Raw genomic sequence first — 20,866 nt, forward strand, 5'->3', positions numbered from 1 at the left:
ACTTAACACATCCATTCAGTCAACATTGAAAAAACAAATATATTAAATTGATATCCACAACAACCTAACAATGTAGTACTGAAATAATCAAATTCTTCATAAAAAATAGATAGATAGATAGATAGATAGATAGATAGATAGATAGATGGATAGATAGATAGATAGATAGATAGATAGATAGATGGATAGAAGGATAGAAAGATAAATAGATAGATAGATAGATAGATAGATAGATAGATAGATAGATAGATAGATAGATAGATAGATAGATAGATAGATAGATAGATAGATAGATAGATAGATAGATAGATAGATAGATGGATGGATGGGTGGATGGGTAGATAGATAGAAAGATAAATAAATAGATATAGATTTGAGCATAAGCTTTAAATATGTAAAAATTATGACAACAGAGAAGTAAAGGGAATTCATTTATTTAGATATCAAAAAAGGTTGTTTTTATATATAGATTTCATATTAGATTTTGTCCTGGATTGTGTCTTATTTCCCAACAGGAAGAATGCCAGTCAGATCGTAGAACACTCTGTAAACAAGAAAAAACGAAAAAAAAAAGTTAAAAGAAGGATTTAAAATATTCACACAAATACATGTAACAAATGTTTACTACCCTGTGAAATTGATTAGTTAACAAAAGTTTCTGTGTGTTTCTATGTAAATGTTTGTATTTCAATAGTTTATGTACGTTTGTGTTATGTCGAAACATTACGCAAATATTTATTGTCGATGACCACACATGAATCAATAAAAGAAATAACCATTTAGTTTATTATTATTATTATGTTAGAAATGAACGAGTAGTCATTCTCTGGCGCTGCCAGGGTCGAGTTTCGCTAAAGAGAAACAAAATTCATCGTAGTCCCTTTAACAGTTTCCACTGATGAATTTCTGGTGATGTGGCATGTCTGCAGCAGTACCGCCCTCTGACAGGAAACGAAGATGTTCCTAGGAATGTTAAGGGCCTTGAAGGTGTCTGTGAGGTCAGTTGTTATTATCCCCTCGGTTGATATAACAATGGGGTATATTGTTATTTTGGACAATTTGCATAGACGCTTAATCTCCAAGCCTAGGTTCCCATATTTTCTTTGTTTTTCTATCTCAGTTTTTCGTAAATTATGAGACAGTGGTACGGCGATATTATTATTATTATGTTAGAAATGAACGAGTAGTCATTCTTTGGCATTGCCAGGGTCGAGTTTCGCTAAAGAGAAACAAAATTCATCGTAGTCCCTTTAACAGTTTCCACTGAGGAATTTTCTGGTGATGTGGCAGGTCTGCAGCAGTACCGCCCTCTGACAGGCAACGAAGATGTTCCTAGGAATGTTAAGGGCCTTGAAGGTGTCTGTGAGGTCAGTTGTTATTATCCCCTCGGTTGATATAACAATGGGGTATATTGTTATTTTGGACAATTTCCATAGACGCTTAATCTCCAAGCCTAGGTTCCCATATTTTCTTTGTTTTTCTATCTCAGTTTTTCTTAAATTATGAGACAGTGGTACAGCGATATCGATAATGGTAGCGGTTTTTTCTTTTTTATCGATGAACAGCAGATCCGGGCGATTGAAATCTACCGTTTTGTCGGTCAGAATAGGCCTATCCCAGTACAGCAGATAATCAGTAGACTCAAGAACCTCTTGCGGAGAGTATTTATAATAAGGGGGAGTGTCCTTACCGATCAATTTGTACGTCAAAGCCAACTGTTGGTGTATTAACTTTGCAACTTGGTTATGGCGACCTAGGTAGGCTGATTCTGATAGGGCTGGACATCCTGCCATAATGTGTTCAATCGACTCGCCCACATTTCCACATTTTCGGCATTTGTCGACAACATTGAGTTTCAGGATATGCTTCTCGTAATTTTTTGTCCTTATTACTCTGTCCTGTATTGCTGTAACAAAGCCTTCTGTTTCAGGGTAGAGATGACCTGCTTTGAGCCATGTTAAGGAAGCAGCCTTGTCGATGTTGTCCCCATGTAATGAAGCCGGAAATTTTCCGTGGAGTGTTTTTTCTTCCCATTGGCGAATCTCATGCCCTACGTCGTCCAAACCTATATTGACATCAGCATTGTGTAGGTTCAGGGGGGTTGCATCGGAGTCGTATTTCCGTAGGAAGGAAACTAATTTGTTGCTGGAGGCGAGCAGTTTTGATCGTATTTTTAAAACTTGCATCTTACACAGTTTGAAGATGTTCTGCAATCCACGACCCCCATCTTTCCTGGGCAGGTATAACCTTATGGTGGAGGACTTGGGGTGTAGGCATCGAAACTTGGTTAGTAATTTTCTAGTGAGTCTGTCAATGTCATGTAGGTCGGTGTCAGTCCATTTGATCACACCGAACGTGTAAAGGAGCACAGGGACGGCCCAGCTGTTTATTGCAGTGATGAGATTACTGCCAGACAGTTTGGTGTTGAGGATTTTATTAACTCTTTGCCTATATTTGCCAAGAAAGTCCTCTTTTAATTTCTTATGGTTTATCTTGGCATTCTGGTTTATTCCAAGATATTTATAAATAGAGGCGGAGTTCAATTCCTCGATGCCTTCAAATTCAATGTTGGTGTTCGTTGCCTTGCCCTTTTTAATGCTTATGATGCCACACTTATCCAGGCCAAAAGACATACAGATATCGTCACTAAAGCATTTTACCGTTTTGATTAAGGTGTGTAATTTTTGCTCGGTTTCTGCGTATAGCTTTAGATCATCCATGTATAATAAGTGGGACACACATTTTGTACATTTATTATTATTATTATTATTATTACTATTATTATTATTATTATTATACATTTGACTAGAGTAACACCTACAGTAAAATCACTAAATTTAGAAAGCCTTCAGGACAGAAGACTCAAAAGTAAAGTAGCAATTATACATAAAACACTGAACCATAATCTTCAAATACAAAAACAAAACCTAATAAAATACTCAGAAAGACTCAAAGATAAAGTCACATTCCTCGTTCTATATGCTAGGACAAATTTGTGCCAACGCTCCTTCTTCCCTAGTGCTATTAGAGCATGGAATGGGTTGCCTGAGCTAGCCAAGAAAACCAGTGACTTGGCAGAATTTAAGTCATTGGTTAATATGCATGACTAAGTGCATGACGCGTAGGACGTAATCATCTTCTTTTTTGAAGTAACGTCTGTATTATATAAGATAAGATAAGATAATAGTAATCAAAGAAACTAAAAACCCAAATGAAAACATGACAGACGTACGTTCTGAACTCGGCCTGGTTGACCAGGTGGTTCTTGTTGGCGTCTGCTGCAATGAAGAGAGCGTCAAAGTCACTCTGGCTGAGGTGGCTGTCGTTGTTGTAGTCCAAGGCGTCGAAAAGACGCAGCAGGACGGTGTGGGTTGGTGGGTCGTTGGCGTGATGGGTGTCTACCTCTTTGTTGTACTCAATTCTGGAGATCTGTTGGTCCTGGTTGGTGTCAAATCTCTGGAAAAACACAGGAGGATAAGGTCAAGGACATTATTCATTATGATTGATGTGAGGCTAATTTAGCGAATGTAAAATGACTGATATCAAAAACAAAGAACAAAGAACACAAGAACTTTATAAATAGCAAATAACACAAGAATCGTATCAATAGCCAAGAACACAAGAATTGTAACAATAGCATAAAAAAAATTAACAAGGTTACAAAGACAGTTCGTGTGGAAACACAAACTCAAAATCGGGCCCTGAAGTAATCCCCCCAGGCAGGTAAAAAGAAAGGGTTCGATATTTTCAGAAAAAATATCATAATAAAATTCTATCAAAGGTAATTGACACAGAAGAATGGAGAAAAAAGGTTGCCCCAACTATTCCGCAGACAAAGGGATAGGCGAAATTGAAGGTGAAGTTAGATATGAACCTAGCCTAACTGATGTCATCAAATGATTACCTAATTGATCTAATTGTTTTGTCTAATGGTCAATCTCTTATTCAAAGCCTCAAGAATATAGTAATATTTTCGTAAAACAATTTTTTTTTTAAATTCCTTCACTTCAGTGCTTCAATGTGGCAATGTCGCACTACAGCTCAAGCAAAAATAAAAAAACAACTACTTATTAATTGTTGTTTTAAATTATGTTCCACTTATATGTATATTAAATAGACTTTATCTCTTTAAAAAAAAGTAAACATTTTTTTGTAAATGTAGTAGTCAGTATGACAGAACTTATTAAACAAAACTTTTGTTAAAAAAATTTTGACAAAATCTAAAACATTTTGCATAGACGTGTTAAAATATGGTAAAAGGTAAATCTACCTTTCTGAATACCCTCCAGTGATTGTTACTATTAATAGTGAATAGTTGTAAAAATGGTCTATTTTTATTTTAAAAAACTGCTTACATAGTTAATTTTAAAAATTAAATTTTCCCTTTTAGAAAAGAAAAAAGTAGCCTTGCATCAGAACTTTGAAAGGTCTAAAATATTATGATGTCGGATTTTCAATATCTTTTCTAGTTTAAGAGATCTAAACGAAACGGACGTTTGGACGGGCAGACAGACCACATGAAACAAATAACGTCTATTTTCCTTTCGGGAGCCGCTGAAAATTGTATCAATTATATTAAAAGCAAAGAACACAAAAAATGTTTCAATAGCAAAGAACACAAGAATCTTTTCAATAGCAAAGAACACAAGGATCGTTGCAATAGCAAAGAACATAAAGTTTCAATAGCAAAGAACATAAAGTTTCAATAGCAAAGAACATAAACTTTCAATAGCAAAGAACATAAAGTTTCAATAGCAAAGAACATAAAGTTTCAATAGCAAAGAACATATAAACTGTAACAGTAGTGAAGATTACTCACTCTGAAGTATGTGGCTACTTCTAATGGCTCAATATTTCCATCCTGGTCAACGTCAAATCTGTTAAACTGAAGGTCAGCAAGATGCTGAATGTCCACTTGGCAAAAAGCCAAAGCTGGCAATGCGATCAGAAGTGTCAACAGCAACATTTTACTTTCTGAAAAATTGACATCATGATGATATCACATTTCTAGATTTAGACCCACTCTAAATAAGCATTAGGCTTTTCAAATTTATATATGAAACACTCTAAATCAAACATCATGATATAAACTTTACTAGAGCTAGACACTTTCAAAATTTATTGTCGTCAAGCTCATATCTATAAACGACACATCATGATTTTGATACTTAAATATGACGCACATGTATTCATTAATGTTCTAAATAGAGTTAAATTCAGGTAGAAATACAATTTAAAAGTTGAAAAGTAAGTTTTGTTTTACCAAACTGTCTTTGTTCAGATTGACAAGATGTAATAGTTCAAAGGACTACTTGGTTTATATAGATGGTCAAGATAAGACCACACACAAAAAAACACTGCTGAGGTCTTTAATTTTTGCGTTAAAAAAAAAGGTCATGAGAAAATGGCCAAGTGTTTTTCTAAAATTTTACATAAAAAGTAAACTTTTGTGAATGAAGTTAATTTTGTTGACGCCCACGTGAGCAAAGTTAGTATCCCAATAAGTCGACATTATTTGCATATTAGATTTAAGGGCTACTGTACTAGACTACGAAGATTACTAAGCTTTTTTTTCATCATAACAGCGCATCTTTCATCAATGTTTCCCTTGCAGTGCAAGCTTAGTTTATGCAGCTGTCCAATCTTCTTTGTGGACCAGTGGGGGGGGGGGGGGGGGGAGTGAGGTCTGGGAGAAGGTGTCCGTACTGCCTTTAGGCGTTAAGCTAAACACAACTCAGATCGAGTAGGGTTTCGAACTCAAGCCTCTTTGATAGGTAGCCAAGTGGCTTTTGTCTCACGATCGATATTTCACTTCTTTATGAATCTTATTTGATTTATTTTCTTTCATTTCCGGACTTGAAAATGTTCAAAAACTTGATTTCATGTCAAACTGTATGCGTCATTATTAATTATTTGGTCTTTGGATTATATCTCCAAACATTTTGTACAACTAAAGAATGAGTACAACTAAAGAATGAGTACAACTAAAGAATGAGTACAACTAAAGAATGAGTACAACTAAAGAATGAGTACAACTAAAGAATGAGTACAACTAAAGAATGAGTACAACTAAAGAATGAGTACAACTAAAGAATGAGTACTACTAAAGAATGAGTACAACTAAAGAATGAGTACAACTAAAGAATGAGTACAACTAAAGAATGAGTACAACTAAAGAATGAGTACAACTAAAGAATGAGTACAACTAAAGAATGAGTACAACTAAAGAATGAGTACAACTAAAGAATGAGTACAACTAAAGAATGAGTACAACTAAAGAATGAGTACAACTAAATAGGTGTGGACGTAGACTATTCTTACAACTTCCCAATAATTATGCTCATGATTGTGAAAACAAAAATGTTACATTTTAAGTCCACAGGGAAAGATAAGGTTAAGCTGACCTTTTCAAAAAATGACAACACGTAACACGAAAAAAGTTCCTCTTTCAGATTTTGCGATCTATGAGGCAGATGATGTAGAGGTTTTTTGTAACCCACGAGGATGTCATGTGGATAGCACAACCGCCTTTACTTTTTCCCAACTATTGTCAATGGCACATTAGAGCCTGGTGGACTCTATGGCGACCTAAACATTTCGAAACAAAAAAAAACAACATTTCAACGCCCATGCTGTTTAACTAAACTTAAAAAAAATATGTTTATATTTATGCCAGGGCCGAATTTAAGAAAGTTGAGGCTCCAAGGCATAATTTTGTGGAGAACCGTACACTTTTTCGAAAGCAGAAATAAAATACCTCTAATTAATAATAATATTTATATCTAAAAGCGTATAGAATAGCATATTTAAAAAGTAAGAAATGTAATAGTTGTAAATTTAAAGTCATTTTTTTAAATAATTATGCAGATTTTAGTTTGAAATATATATATATATATATATATATATATATATAATTATAATTATAAATATATTTATAAAGGGTAAGACACTGTCTAGATGCTCTGACGTCAATTCAAGTATTGTCGGTACAAATGTGAAAAGAAAATAATCATCCACTGATAGGAAAAATATCAAACTTACGATAGACTCACATAAGCATTAATTTTAAAATTACTTAACTACATTTTACAATGGAATTTAGAATCTCATAATTTTCATCAGCCTTTAGTTCAGCGTTTCTCAAACTAGGAGGGCGCCTCCCCCTCAATGGAGGGAGTGAAGTTTTGACAATTGTTTTCGCAACAATATCGATTTAATCATTTTTGGAGAAGACATTGCAAAAAGCAATTCTGGACTCTTTTTTTCGACTTAAGTACATCATTTTGTTGACTAAGTGAGAATAACAAACGAACCAGTAAAATATAAAAGAAACTTTTTAAAAAAACTTCTCTAATGGGAATAACTCGAGTATATATATATATATATATATATATATATATATATATATATATATATCAATAATGTAGAATTTATTTCCCTTTTTTCGATATAATGCATAATAGTTAATTATCAGTAATTGATTGACGATTAGTTAATGTTATTTTTAATGAAGTACCAGGTTGCCTACCCGCGCTCGGTTGAATACTTTCATATGGAATGATATATACCCGAAGTCATTTTGGAAATTGTATTGGTAATTACTGACATGAACGTTCCTTAGTGAACTGCTGTAAGCCAAGTGACGTAGGCGATGTCAATGTTTTTCCTTTGGACTCATACGGAAAATTTTCATTTATAAAAATTAGTTTTTAGCCAATGAAACATTTCTAACTACAATAACGGTCGACCTTGAGTTTTCGCGATGTGGCCAATGAGTTGAGATTTTTTTTCTGATTAATATGCACATAGGTTGAATTTTTATAGAAAATCGTTCGAGTCGTTTTCAAAATAAAATTTACATACAAAAAAAAAAGATACATACATACATATATACATAGATACATACATACATACATACATGTAAATACATATATGCATACATACATACATACATACATACTAACAGACAGACAGACAGACAGACTTAAATACATACATCTTTTAATTTTATCATCTTCCTTGGATTTGGATGCTGAATTAATTGAACTAAATCACACACAAGTCTACATTCAAAAATAAACATTGCCAATTCAAAACTGCGTATTCAAATTGAAAAACATTAAAAACATTCTAAACTAATTGTCAGGAGGTCATCGCTGAAACCAGCATTACCTTTGCGTTTGATTGTCAAAAGAGCTGAGCCTAAGGCTCTTCGAGCTCTAGGCATGTAAACCTGCTTGAACAACCGTTCTTTTTGGAAGAGATCCAAGTCAATGCCTATGTAAAGCATTGCTATTTCCGATGTATCTGGCACTCGGGGCGCATGGACTAGAATGCATGGCCGAAGGTCGAGTACACCGGAAACCACCGCCTTTTTCCTATGTTGTACCAAGCTTACCGTGGACCCGCCGTTAGTGTAACGGTCCCTTGAGTATGTATATGTATTATCGACAGGGACGTGGAAGCTCTCTTTCAACTCCGTACTGTGCAATGGGAAAGCTCTCGCATTCCCTTGGACACTCCCACAGGAGTTTTTTTTGCTATTCATTTAGACTAATCACTTCCTCAAATTATCGTTTCCACCCGAGTACTACGTTGAGGCAGAATAGCGTACCCGGGGTATTACCTTTGCTGATCTGGGGATCGGTACAGAATCTCCTAGACGTATTAGCCACAAAAAAAGTTACCAGGCAAAAAAAGATGAAGATCTTGTATTAACAGCAAGAAAGAGCTACGACGTGAAATTTATTCTTGCTTGGACCGGGTTAGGGATTCGTGGGAATCCTCAAAGACGTATTTGCGACAAGATGCCAGTCTAAAAAGGGGAAAGAATTTCATTCTTCTTTGCACCGGATTTTTTAATTAAGAAATAAATATGCATTTGTTTTTTTTTGTCACCATTCCAACTATTGAATCCTCAGATTCAAACACATCTCGAAAGTGCTACAAGCGACATGAAGAAAAACGTCTAGAGCGAAAGAGACCTCAACGGTTTATCAAAATTTTTTTACTTAGCTTAAATTTTTAAAAAACAAAAACTTTGATAAATCTTTTGTATTATACAAAAATGTCAACTTGATAGCTCATTTCCCAACATCGTCATCCTGATTTGCATATTTCCGTAATTGTATTGGAGCGATGACAAATTTACATCAAATTAATTTGGAAATTTTGATTATAGAATAAGAATAGGTAGAAAAAATTTACATAAAATTATTAATAATTTAGCAAGTAAGAAACCACGTAAGTTTTTTTTTTAATTTAGTTTTTATAATACGTTTTTTTTTAGAGGGCTTTACGAGGAGTTGCCACACCGGGCTTCAAATACACTAGCTACGCCACTGATTAGTCCCTATATAGGTTTTTATAATGAACACAAACGCGAAATACGATGAGACTATAAAAACGATACATTCAATCTTCTATGTTCATAATATCTTCATTAGTAGAGTAGTTACAATGTCAGCTTGAGGAGGCTTGAGACATGAGTTCTGTTCTAATTCAGATCGTTCCACATTTTTCTTTTGTCTATTTTTTTTTTTTATTTTAAATTCGATCTATTACAAACTTAATTACTTGACTGATCCCAATTAATAGAAACAGCTATTGCTTAATATTTTTTTTTTATTATTATTTTTAAAATGTTTTCTTGTTATGATTTTGTTTGAAGTTTAAACGCAGAAGCTTTAATGAGCCTTCATGAAGTAAATTTGGATATTAAACTTATTGTCAAGGCAAAACTCCATCTCAAGGCAAAACAAGAGAGCGATGACACCAATATAGCGCATCCTTAGAAACTAAAATTAACAAAACCTTATGGTGCACAAATGAAAATACCAAGCAAGATGCGCAAGACAATGAATTTGTTTGAAGTTTAAACGCAGAAGCTTTAATGAGCATTCATGAAGTAAATTTGGATTTTAAACTTATTGTAAATAGGCATGCAAAAAAAACCCAGGAATTTGTAAATTAATACATGTCTGTACGTTTCTTGGCCTTACTGTGGGAGCTTACTAGCATTCACATAGACCCCTAAAGTAGAATAGGGAATGGGGGCGCGAACGAATTTTCGTTAGTGGTGCCTTAGAAAGAAGTAGAACGTATCTGGATAATATATGCAATAGCTAATCTTCATTTACATCAAAAAATCTTTTTAAGCTAATTATCAAATTTTTCTTCATTCTAAGTTCTCTTGTGTTCCCAGATTAAAGCTTAAAATTTCATATGAGGAATCAGTTTCTTATCATTGACACATGGCAGGAAACGCTTCAAAAAATAGACAGCTTTACAAAATGTGCGAGAGATTTGAAACCTGATACAATTAACGACAAATAAAGACGCATGACTGCAAGAAAGGAAGCTAAACATAGACTCCAAGCAAGACGTTTTTGTTTACGTTCGGTGTGTTAAAATACGTAGGTCAATGCTGGGTCTAAGTAGCAAATAAAAATATTCAGAAACAATGACTCGCTATTGGTTATTAAACTCCAAAAGTACGAACACTCCAATGAATAAAACTGTCTGATTAATGTTCGTGGTTTGTTGGTTGTATCAGAATGCGTCACATATCCATTTATTCAACATTGAGAACAAAAATAATTCTATACTAAATTGATATCCACATCAGCAACTTCACTGCATTATTAGCATCATATATTAGTCTCTACCACCCACCCCCCGACACACACACTTAGATAGATAGATAGATAGATAGATAGATAGATAGATAAAAAGATAAAAAGATAGATAGATAGATAGATAGATAGATAGATAGATAGCTAGATAGATAGATAGATAGATAGATAGATAGATAGATAGATAGATAGATAGATAAAAAGATAGATAGATAGATAGATAGATAGATAGATAGATAGATAAAAAGATAAAAAGATAGATAGATAGATAGATAGATAAATAGATAGATAGATAGATAGATAGATAGATAGATAGATAGATAGATAGATAGATAGATAGATAGATAGATAGTAGATAGATAGATAGATGGATAGATAGATAGATAGATAGATAGATAGATAGATAGATAGAAAGATAGATAGATAGATAGATAGATATAGATATAAGTATAAACTTAAACATGTAAAAATTATAACAACAGATAAGTAAAGGGAATTCATTTATTTAGATATCAAAAAAGGTTGTTTTTATATATAGATTTCATATTAGATTTTGTCCTGGATTGTGTCTTATTTCCCAACAGGAAGAATGCCAGTCAGATCGTAGAACACTCTGTAAACAAGAAAAGACACGAAAAAAAAAAGTTAAAAAAAGGAATTAAAATATCGAAACAAATACATGTAACAAATGTTTACTACCCTGTGTATCTTTCTAAGTTGTCACTAGATGGAGTTTGATTAGTTGATAGGAGTTTATGTGTGTTTGTATGTAAATGTTTGTATTTCAATAGTTTCTGTACCTTTGTGTTATGTCGAAACTTTACGTGAAGGTTCATTGTCAATGACAGCACATGAATTTAACTAATTAGTTTATTATCATTAATGTTGGAAACGAACGAGTATTCATTCTCTGGCGCTACCAGGGTCGAATTTTGTTTAAAAGTCCCTTTATCAGTTTCCATAGAGGAATTTTCTGATAATGTGGCAGGTCTGCAGCAGTACCGCCCTCTGACAGGCAACGATAATGTTCATAGGAATGTTAAGGGCCTTGAAGGTATCTGTGAGGTGAGTTGTTATTATCCCCTCGGTTAATATAACAATGGGATTAATTGTTGTTTTAGATAACCTCCATAAACGCTTTATTTCCAAGCCAAGGTTCTCATATTTTCATTGTTTTTCCAACTTAGTTTATCTTAAATTAAGAGATAGTGGTTCGACGATTTCAATAATGGTAGCGGCTTTTTCTTTTTTATCGATGAGCAGCAGATCAGGGTAAAAAATCTACCGTTTTGTCTGTCAAAATAGGCCTATTCCAGTACAGCAGATAACCTGTAGTCTCGAGAACCTCTTGTGGTGAGTATTTGTAATTCGGAGTAGTATTCTTACCGATCAAATTATGTGTCAAAGCCAAGTGCTGGTGTATTAACTTTGCAACTTGGTTATGAAGACAAAGGTATGCAGATTCTGATTCATTTGACTCGCCCAAATTTCCATATTTTCGGCATTTGTCAACAACATTGAGTTTTAGGATGTGCTTTTCGTATTTTTTTGTCCTTATTACTCTGTCCTGTAATTGCTGTGACAAAGCCTTCAGTTCCAGGGTAGAGATGACCTGCTTTGAGCCATGTTAAGGAAGCAGCCTTGTCAATGTTGTCCCCATCTAATATTATTGTTACAACTTGTGGTGAGTATTTGTAATAATGAGGAGTATTTTTGTTTATCATATTAGGTGTCAAAGCCAAGTGTTGGTGTACTAATTATAATTATTATTAGGCTTATAATTATAATTATTATTAGTGTTATTATTAGTATTATTAAGATGATCTTAAGTACTTGTAATAAAATTTAAAAAACCCGATGAAAACATGACAGACGTACGTTCTGAACTCGGCCTGGTTGACCAGGTGGTTCTTGTTGGCGTCTGCTGCAATGAAGAGAGCGTCATAGTCACTCTGGCTGAGGTGGCTGTCGTTGTTGTAGTCCAAGGCGTCGAAAAGACGCAGCAGGACTGTGTGGGTTGGTGGGTCGTTGGCGTGGTGGGTGTCTACCTCTTTGTTGTACTCAACTCTGGAGATCTGTTGGTCCTGGTTGGTGTCAAATCTCTGGAAAAAAACACAGGAGGATAAGGGCAAGGACATTATTCATTATCATTTATGTGAGGCTAAGTTATAATTAGCAAATATAATATGAGATGTATCTAAAAAACAAAGGGCAAAGTATTATATCAATATCAAAGAACGCAATAACTTTATAAATAGCAAATAACACAAGAATAGCCAAGAACACAAGAATTGTGTCAATAGCCAAAATCACAATAATTGTATCAATACTCATTAGCTAATAACACAAGCAAAGAACACAAGAATTGTATCAATAGCATACATTAAATAAAAATTGTATCAATAGCATACATTAAATAAAAATTGTATCAATAGCAGACATTAAATAAAAATCGTATCAATAGCATACATTAAATAAAAATTGTATCAATAGCATACATTAAATAAAAATTGTATTAATAGCATACATTGAATAAAAATTATATCAATAGCAAATAATACGAAAATTGTAACAGTAATGAAGATGACTCACTCTGAAGTATGTGGCTACTTCTAATGGCTCAATATTTCCATCCTGGTCAACGTCAAATCTGTTAAACTGAAGGTCAGCAAGATGCTGAATGTCCACTTGGCAAAAAGCCAAAGCTGGCAATGCGATCAGAAGTGTCAACAACAACATTTTTCTTTCTGAAAAATTGACATCATGATGATATCACATTTCTAGTTGTATACCCATTCTAAATAAATTTCAGGATTTTCACATTTATTCATGCGAAACTCTAAATCAAACATCATGATATAAACTTTACTAGAGTTGGACACATTCAAATTTGAATGTTATAAAGTTGATATCTATAAAAGACACATTCATTGTACACATCATGATGTTTATACTTATATATGACGCACATGTATTCATTAATGTTCTAAATAGAGTTAAATTCAGGTAGAAATACAATTTAAAAGTTGAAAAGTAAGTTTTGTTTTACCAAACTGTCTTTGTTCAGATTGACAAGATGTAATTGTTCAAAGGACTACGGGGTTTATATAGATGGTCAAGATAAGACCACACACAAAAAAACAAACAAACACTGCTGAGGTTTTTAATTTTGAGTTTTAAAAAGTCATGAGAAAATGGCCAAGTGTTTTCCTAAAATTTTACATAATAAGTAAACTTTTGTGAATGAATTTAATTTTGTTGACGCCCACGTGAGTGAACTTAGTATTCCATTAAGTCGACATTATTTGCATATCAGATTTCAAGGTTACTGTACTTGACTATGAATGAAACAGCGCATCTTTCATCATTCTTTCCCTTGTACTGCATGCTTAGCTCATGCTACTGTCCAATCTTCTTTGTGGACCAGTGGGGTGACTGGTTGTGTAGGAGAAGGTTTCCGTACTGCCCTTAGGCGTTGAAATAACATAGCTTGAGTCAGGTTTCATACTCAAGCCCTTTTGATAGGTAACCAAGGTCAAGGTTTTTTTGTCTCACAGCCGAACATCTGTCTTCCATATGAGTTGTATTTTTATTTGTTCCTTAATTTCCAGACTCGATAATGTTTCAATGTAAGACGAATGTTCTAGAACTTTTTGCATGTCAAACATTATGTACAATTGTTAATTATTAGGTCTTTGGTTTGTATCTCCAAACAATTAGTACAGCTAAACAATTAGTACAGCTAAACAATTAGTACAACTAAACAATGAGTACAACTAAACAATTAGTACAACTAAACAATTAGTACAACTAAACAATTAGTACAACTAAACAATGAGTACAACTAAACAATCAGTACAACTAAACAATTAGCACAACTAAACAATTAGTACAGATAAACAATTAGTACAACTAAACAATTAGTACAGCTAAACAATTAGTACAGCTAAACAATGAGTACATCTAAACAATTAGTACAGCTAAACAATGAGTACAACTAAACAATTAGCACAACTAAACAATTAGTACAACTAAACAATTAGTACAGCTAAACAATTAGTACAACTAAACAATTAGTACAGCTAAACAATTGGTACAACTAAACAATTAGTACAGCTAAACAATTAGTACAACTAAACAATTAGTACAACTAAACAATTAGTACAACTAAACAATTAGTACAGCTAAACAATTGGTACAGCTAAACAATTAGTACAGCTAAACAATTAGTACAACTAAACAATTAGTACAGCTAAACAATTAGTACAGCTAAACAATTAGTACAGCTAAACAATTGGTACAGCTAAACAATTAGTACAACTAAACAATTAGTACAACTAAACAATTAGTACAACTAAACAATTAGTACAGCTAAACAATTGGTACAGCTAAACAATTAGTACAGCTAAACAATTAGTACAGCTAAACAATGAGTACAACTAAACAATTAGTACAACTAAACAATTAGTACAACTAAACAATTAGTACAACTAAACAATTAGTACAGATAAACAATTAGTACAACTAAACAATTAGTACAGCTAAACAATTAGTACAGCTAAACAATGAGTACAGCTAAACAATGAGTACAGCTAAACAATGAGTACAACTAAACAATTAGTACAACTAAACAATTAGTACAGCTAAACAATGAGTACAACTAAACAATTAGTACAGCTAAACAATTAGTGCAGCTAAACAATTAGTACAGCTAAACAATTGGTACAGCTAAACAATTAGTACAACTAAACAATTAGTACAACTAAACAATTAGTACAGCTAAACAATTAGTACAACTGAACAATGAGTACAACTAAACAATTAGTACAGCTAAACCTGTGTAGGTGTAGACCATTCTAAATGTACAACTTTACAAAATTATGTTCATGATTGTGAGGAAGACGTTCACGTTTACAGTACAGATAAGGTCAAGCTGACCTTTTTTTTATAAATGACATCCCGTGACACGACCTTGATCGTTTTTACGCATCACAAGTTTGAACTCTATTAATTTCCCCATTATTTAGTTTAAATAACTCTTCCTGGAAACTTTATTTCAGCAATGACATAAAGTAACGGACAAACCCAACGCAGAGTTTTGATTCATCTGTTAAAAGCAAAACTCCATGCCAATAAATATAGGATTTTCTTCGGCGCATAGGTCACAAGCTCTCTCTCTCTCTCTCTCTCTCTCTCTCTCTATCTCTCTCTCTCTCGGTCATAGGGGATAACGTAGAAAAGAAAAAGTTCCTCTTTCAGATCTTGCAATCTTTGGGGCAGATGATGTAAGGGTCATCACTATCTGTGACCCACGCTTTACAACCGTGTCATGAGGCTAGCTAAACGACTTTACTTTTTTTCCCCCCCGACTATTGCCAAGGGCACATTATAGCTTGGTGGCGTCCGTCTCGAAATAAAGGTTCAAGTCTTCACCAGGGTTCGAACCCAGCACCGCTCGTTTAGGCAGCCAAGCGCTTTACCACTCAGCCATGGCGCCACCATGAGCGACAAAACCTTACTTTAAAAAGTTCGTTTTGAATGTTCAATGTACGAACACATTTTTTTTGTTTACTAGTTTTATATATGCGAATAGCATAGTGACAACGTCATGCAAAAACAAATCTAAAGCTTTCAACTTGATTCACTGTCTAACCCAGAGATATGTGAGGGTGAGATTAGGAAAGATAATGGAGAAAAAAATATTTGGAGAGGTTTCCAAAAAAATAGACATATTAGACAATGTCAAGGACGCCGTATTCAAAGGTCACTGTAGCCGTTACAAAAGATAGATAGTTCAGCAAATCTAAGAGCTTTAACTAGCAGCATATTTTTAAAATCTTGTAAAGCCAAGCTTATCTAAGGTAAAGAACTGCAAAATTACCCGACTGCCTGATTTCTCAATACTGCATGAATAAGCTCTTTATATATATACTAGGCCACTGCAACCTATGCGACCGCAGTGGGCCCCGCACTTTCATAGGACCCGCACTTGTATAGGATCCGCACTAATTCAAGGTGTATAAATTATTAAATTTAACCATTGTATAACTTAAAACAGATTTCCCGCGCCCTCCTGTCGATTTACCAAGAGCTCCTACAAATCTCCCTAAATTACAAAATATACGAAAAAGTCCTTAAAATATATGGAAATATAAAGACGAAAATTGTCATTTTGGGGTGTCGTTCAATATGGAAAACGCCAATCATACGCGCAGTAAATAAAAACGGCATTCTGCATTAGCACTAGTTGTGTAATCTGGTGAAAGAAGCTTCTTGCGCCTCAAACTAATGAAGACTTACTTGAGGTCAACAATTCTCAAAGATAGATTGAAACATTTGGTAATTCTTGCTATTGAGCATGATCTATGTAGGAAACAGAATTTTAATGAGATACTGTATGACTTTGCTACACGCAAGGCTCGTAAAGTAATTCTGTATGTAGTAAAGAATGAATAAAATGCATAGGCAAATGTTTTTTTCTAATACAAACTCTTAAATGTCACTTATTATCCGCTTCCCTACCCAAACTTTGCCCGCGAAATTCGTTTCTCATAGGGCCCCACAATGGTTAAGTGCGGCCATGCTATTTAGTGTTTGTAAAATTTGTGTTGTAAAATGTTTTACATGTTTCGGATGTTCCTATCTTGCATCGTTCAGAACCAATCGCTAACCTCTTCCCACCGTCACCATAGAAACACACACACACACACTCCATACTACTCGTCTTGTTACAATTTCTCTCCACACAAGTTTGTTTTGTAACTATTTGTTCTTTCCACTTATCTATCTGTAAACCAATTGTTTTTTAACTTTTTTGAATTTAAAAATGTAGTTTTACTCTCTAAATGACCGTAGTTTGGAGACCCAACTTCATTTTTTTTTGTCAATTTGCTGCAGTCGAAAATACGCTTAACGTCTCAATAATGCGTTTATTATACAACTCCTCTTGTAAGTTTTAATTTTACATGTATGTCTATCTTTAGGGGAAAAATTTATCTAATTGGCCACACAATGAAAACTCTGGTTTAACCGTTCTAATTTCTAACATTATACTGAATTTTAAACTACATTTGATCGTTGCAAACAAGCTTTCAGCGTGTATTGACAAGCTCGTTTAAATGTTTCTTTATAATTTTAATACATTACAGCGGGTATTCCAGCACTCGATCAAATGTTTCTTTATCTTTTGAATACATTTCCAGCACTGGACTCAAATATTTCTTTATCTTTTGAATACATTTCCAGCACTCGATTCAAATATTTCTTTATCTTTTGAATACATTTCCAGCACTAGACTGAAATATTTCTTTATCTTTTGAATACATTTCCAGCACTGGACTCAAATATTTCTTTATCTTTTGAATACATTTCCAGCACTGGACTCAAATATTTCTTTATCTTTTGAATACATTTCCAGCACTAGACTGAAATATTTCTTTATCTTTTGAATACATTTCCAGCACTGGACTGAAATATTTCTTTATCTTTTGAATACATTTCCAGCACTAGACTGAAATATTTCTTTATCTTTTGAATACATTTCCAGCACTGGACTGAAATATTTCTTTATCTTTTGAATACATTTCCAGCACTGGACTCAAATATTTCTTTATCTTTTGAATACATTTCCAGCACTAGACTGAAATATTTCTTTATCTTTTGAATACATTTCCAGCACTGGACTCAAATGTTTCTTTATCTTTTGAATACATTTCCAGCACTCGACTCAAATATTTCTTTATCTTTTGAATACATTTCCAGCACTCGATTCAAATATTTCTTTATCTTTTGAATACATTTCCAGCACTGGACTCAAATATTTCTTTATCTTTTGAATACATTTCCAGCACTAGACTGAAATATTTCTTTATCTTTTGAATACATTTCCAGCACTCGATTCAAATATTTCTTTATCTTTTGAATACATTTCCAGCACTGGACTCAAATATTTCTTTATCTTTTGAATACATTTCCAGCACTGGACTCAAATATTTCTTTATCTTTTGAATACATTTCCAGCACTCGATTCAAATATTTCTTTATCTTTTGAATACATTTCCTGCACTGGACTCAAATATTTCTTTATCTTTTGAATACATTTCCAGCACTCGATTCAAATATTTCTTTATCTTTTGAATACATTTCCAGCACTGGACTCAAATATTTCTTTATCTTTTGAATACATTTCCAGCACTCGATTTAAATATTTCTTTATCTTTTGAATACATTTCCAGCACTGGACTCAAATATTTCTTTATCTTTTGAATACATTTCCAGCACTCGATTTAAATATTTCTTTATCTTTTGAATACATTTCCAGCACTGGACTCAAATATTTCTTTATCTTTTGAATACATTTCCAGCACTAGACTGAAATATTTCTTTATCTTTTGAATACATTTCCAGCACTCGATTCAAATATTTCTTTATCTTTTGAATACATTTCCAGCACTGGACTCAAATATTTCTTTATCTTTTGAATACATTTCCAGCACTGGACTCAAATGTTTCTTTATCTTTTAAATACATTTCCAGCACTGGACTCAAATATTTCTTTATCTTTTGAATACATTTCCAGCACTAGACTCAAATATTTCTTTATCTTTTGAATACATTTCCAGCACTGGACTCAAATATTTCTTTATCTTTTGAATACATTTCCAGCACTGGACTCAAATATTTCTTTATCTTTTGAATACATTTCCAGCACTGGACTCAAATATTTCTTTATCTTTTGAATACATTTCCAGCACTAGACTCAAATATTTCTTTATCTTTTGAATACATTTCCAGCACTGGACTCAAATATTTCTTTATCTTTTGAATACATTTCCAGCACTGGACTCAAATATTTCTTTATCTTTTGAATACATTTCCAGCACTGGACTCAAATATTTCTTTATCTTTTGAATACATTTCCAGCACTGGACTCAAATGTTTCCTTATCTTTTGAATACATTTCCAGCACTGGACTCAAATATTTCTTTATCTTTTGAATACATTTCCAGCACTGGACTCAAATGTTTCTTTATCTTTTGAATACATTTCCAGCACTGGACTCAAATATTTCTTTATTTTTTGAATACATTTCCAGCACTAGACTCAAATGTTTCTTTATCTTTTGAATACATTTCCAGCACTGGACTCAAATGTTTCTTTGTCTTTTGAATACATTTCCAGCACTGGACTCAAATGTTTCTTTGTCTTTTGAATACATTTCCAGCTCTAGACTCAAATGTTTCTTTATCTTTTGAATACATTTCCAGCTCTAGACTCAAATGTTTCTTTATCTTTTGAATACATTTCCAGCACTAGACTCAAATGTTTCTTTATCTTTTGAATACATTTCCAGCACTGGACTCAAATATTTCTTTATCTTTTGAATACATTTCCAGCACTGGACTCAAATATTTCTTTATCTTTTGAATACATTTCCAGCACTGCACTCAAATATTTCTTTATCTTTTGAATACATTTCCAGCACTGGACTCAAATATTTCTTTATTTTTTGAATACATTTCAAGCACTGGACTCAAATATTTCTTTATCTTTTGAATACATTTCCAGCTCTAGACTCAAATGTTTCTTTATCTTTTGAATACATTTCCAGCTCTAGACTCAAATGTTTCTTTATCTTTTGAATACATTTCCAGCACTAGACTCAAATGTTTCTTTGTATTTAGTAATAAGTTGACTATAAATAGACCTTCATGTACCATGAAGAAATTAAATGGACTGTAATGGAAGAAATGGATTATGTAAAGTTCACTGGAAGAAAGTCATTGCATTATTGAAGAACTACAAGAAATGAACAGAGTAATAGATTATAGACCACCATCGGCTTCATAAAGGTGGAATTTTATTTGTTTACTATGGTGGTGAGAAGAGAGTAAAGGGTAATGTAGTCTCAACAAGTTTTTTTTTCTATTAATATAATACAGAGAATCGCAAATAGTTTATTAAATATGGTAAGGGCATAACTTATAGCATCCCTTTTTACATATCTAGCCACTTACAGCTAGTAAAGTCTTCAATGTTCAAGTGTGTAATTAAGAATATTTGTTCAGTAAAAAGTTTCTTTTTTTTTTTTTGGCAACCACCAATTCAAAACTGAATGGTTTTAATCTTTAGATTCCAAGCAAATCTTATATTTTATCTGCAAACTGTAACGTTAAGAGAAAATTAAATCTGTGTTGTTGTATTTTTTTTGAGCTCACTAAGCCATACTGATC

At 33.2% G+C, this 20,866-nt stretch overlaps 2 protein-coding genes across 2 annotated transcripts; both read right to left on the reverse strand.

Annotated features, from left to right (window-relative positions):
• Positions 1 to 418: 418 nt before the first annotated feature.
• LOC129927391 (uncharacterized) lies at positions 419 to 5,380 on the reverse strand. The gene is made up of 4 exons (XM_056036264.1): positions 5,264 to 5,380; positions 4,820 to 4,974; positions 3,233 to 3,456; positions 419 to 544 (listed from the first exon to the last, which is right to left on the reverse strand). Exons 2-4 carry the CDS (start codon positions 4,964 to 4,966, stop codon positions 502 to 504), a joined length of 414 nt encoding a protein of 137 aa, XP_055892239.1. The 5' UTR covers positions 4,967 to 4,974; positions 5,264 to 5,380; the 3' UTR covers positions 419 to 501.
• A 5,741-nt stretch (positions 5,381 to 11,121) lies between these two features.
• On the reverse strand, positions 11,122 to 13,814 carry LOC106066296 (uncharacterized). The gene is made up of 4 exons (XM_056036832.1): positions 13,684 to 13,814; positions 13,227 to 13,381; positions 12,513 to 12,736; positions 11,122 to 11,247 (listed from the first exon to the last, which is right to left on the reverse strand). The coding sequence occupies exons 2-4, from the start codon at positions 13,371 to 13,373 to the stop codon at positions 11,205 to 11,207; spliced, it is 414 nt and encodes a 137-aa protein (XP_055892807.1). The 5' UTR covers positions 13,374 to 13,381; positions 13,684 to 13,814; the 3' UTR covers positions 11,122 to 11,204.
• Between the last annotated feature and the right edge of the window lie 7,052 nt (positions 13,815 to 20,866).

Source organism: Biomphalaria glabrata, chromosome 7 (assembly GCF_947242115.1).
Source record: "Biomphalaria glabrata chromosome 7, xgBioGlab47.1, whole genome shotgun sequence".
NCBI classification, from domain to species: domain Eukaryota; kingdom Metazoa; phylum Mollusca; class Gastropoda; family Planorbidae; genus Biomphalaria; species Biomphalaria glabrata.

Excerpts from the sequence above, each read along its gene's own strand:
- LOC129927391 (XM_056036264.1), bottom strand. The coding sequence starts at position 4,966 with ATGTTGCTGTTGACACTTCTGATCGCATTGCCAGCTTTGGCTTTTTGC. Across the intron at positions 3,457-4,819 it reads AAGTAGCCACATACTTCAGA|AGATTTGACACCAACCAGGA; the intron begins GTGAGTAATCTT and ends GTGTTTTTCCAG. Across the intron at positions 545-3,232 it reads AACCAGGCCGAGTTCAGAAC|AGTGTTCTACGATCTGACTG; the intron begins GTACGTCTGTCA and ends TCTTGTTTACAG.
- LOC106066296 (XM_056036832.1), bottom strand. The coding sequence starts at position 13,373 with ATGTTGTTGTTGACACTTCTGATCGCATTGCCAGCTTTGGCTTTTTGC. Across the intron at positions 12,737-13,226 it reads AAGTAGCCACATACTTCAGA|AGATTTGACACCAACCAGGA; the intron begins GTGAGTCATCTT and ends GTTTTTTTCCAG. Across the intron at positions 11,248-12,512 it reads AACCAGGCCGAGTTCAGAAC|AGTGTTCTACGATCTGACTG; the intron begins GTACGTCTGTCA and ends TCTTGTTTACAG.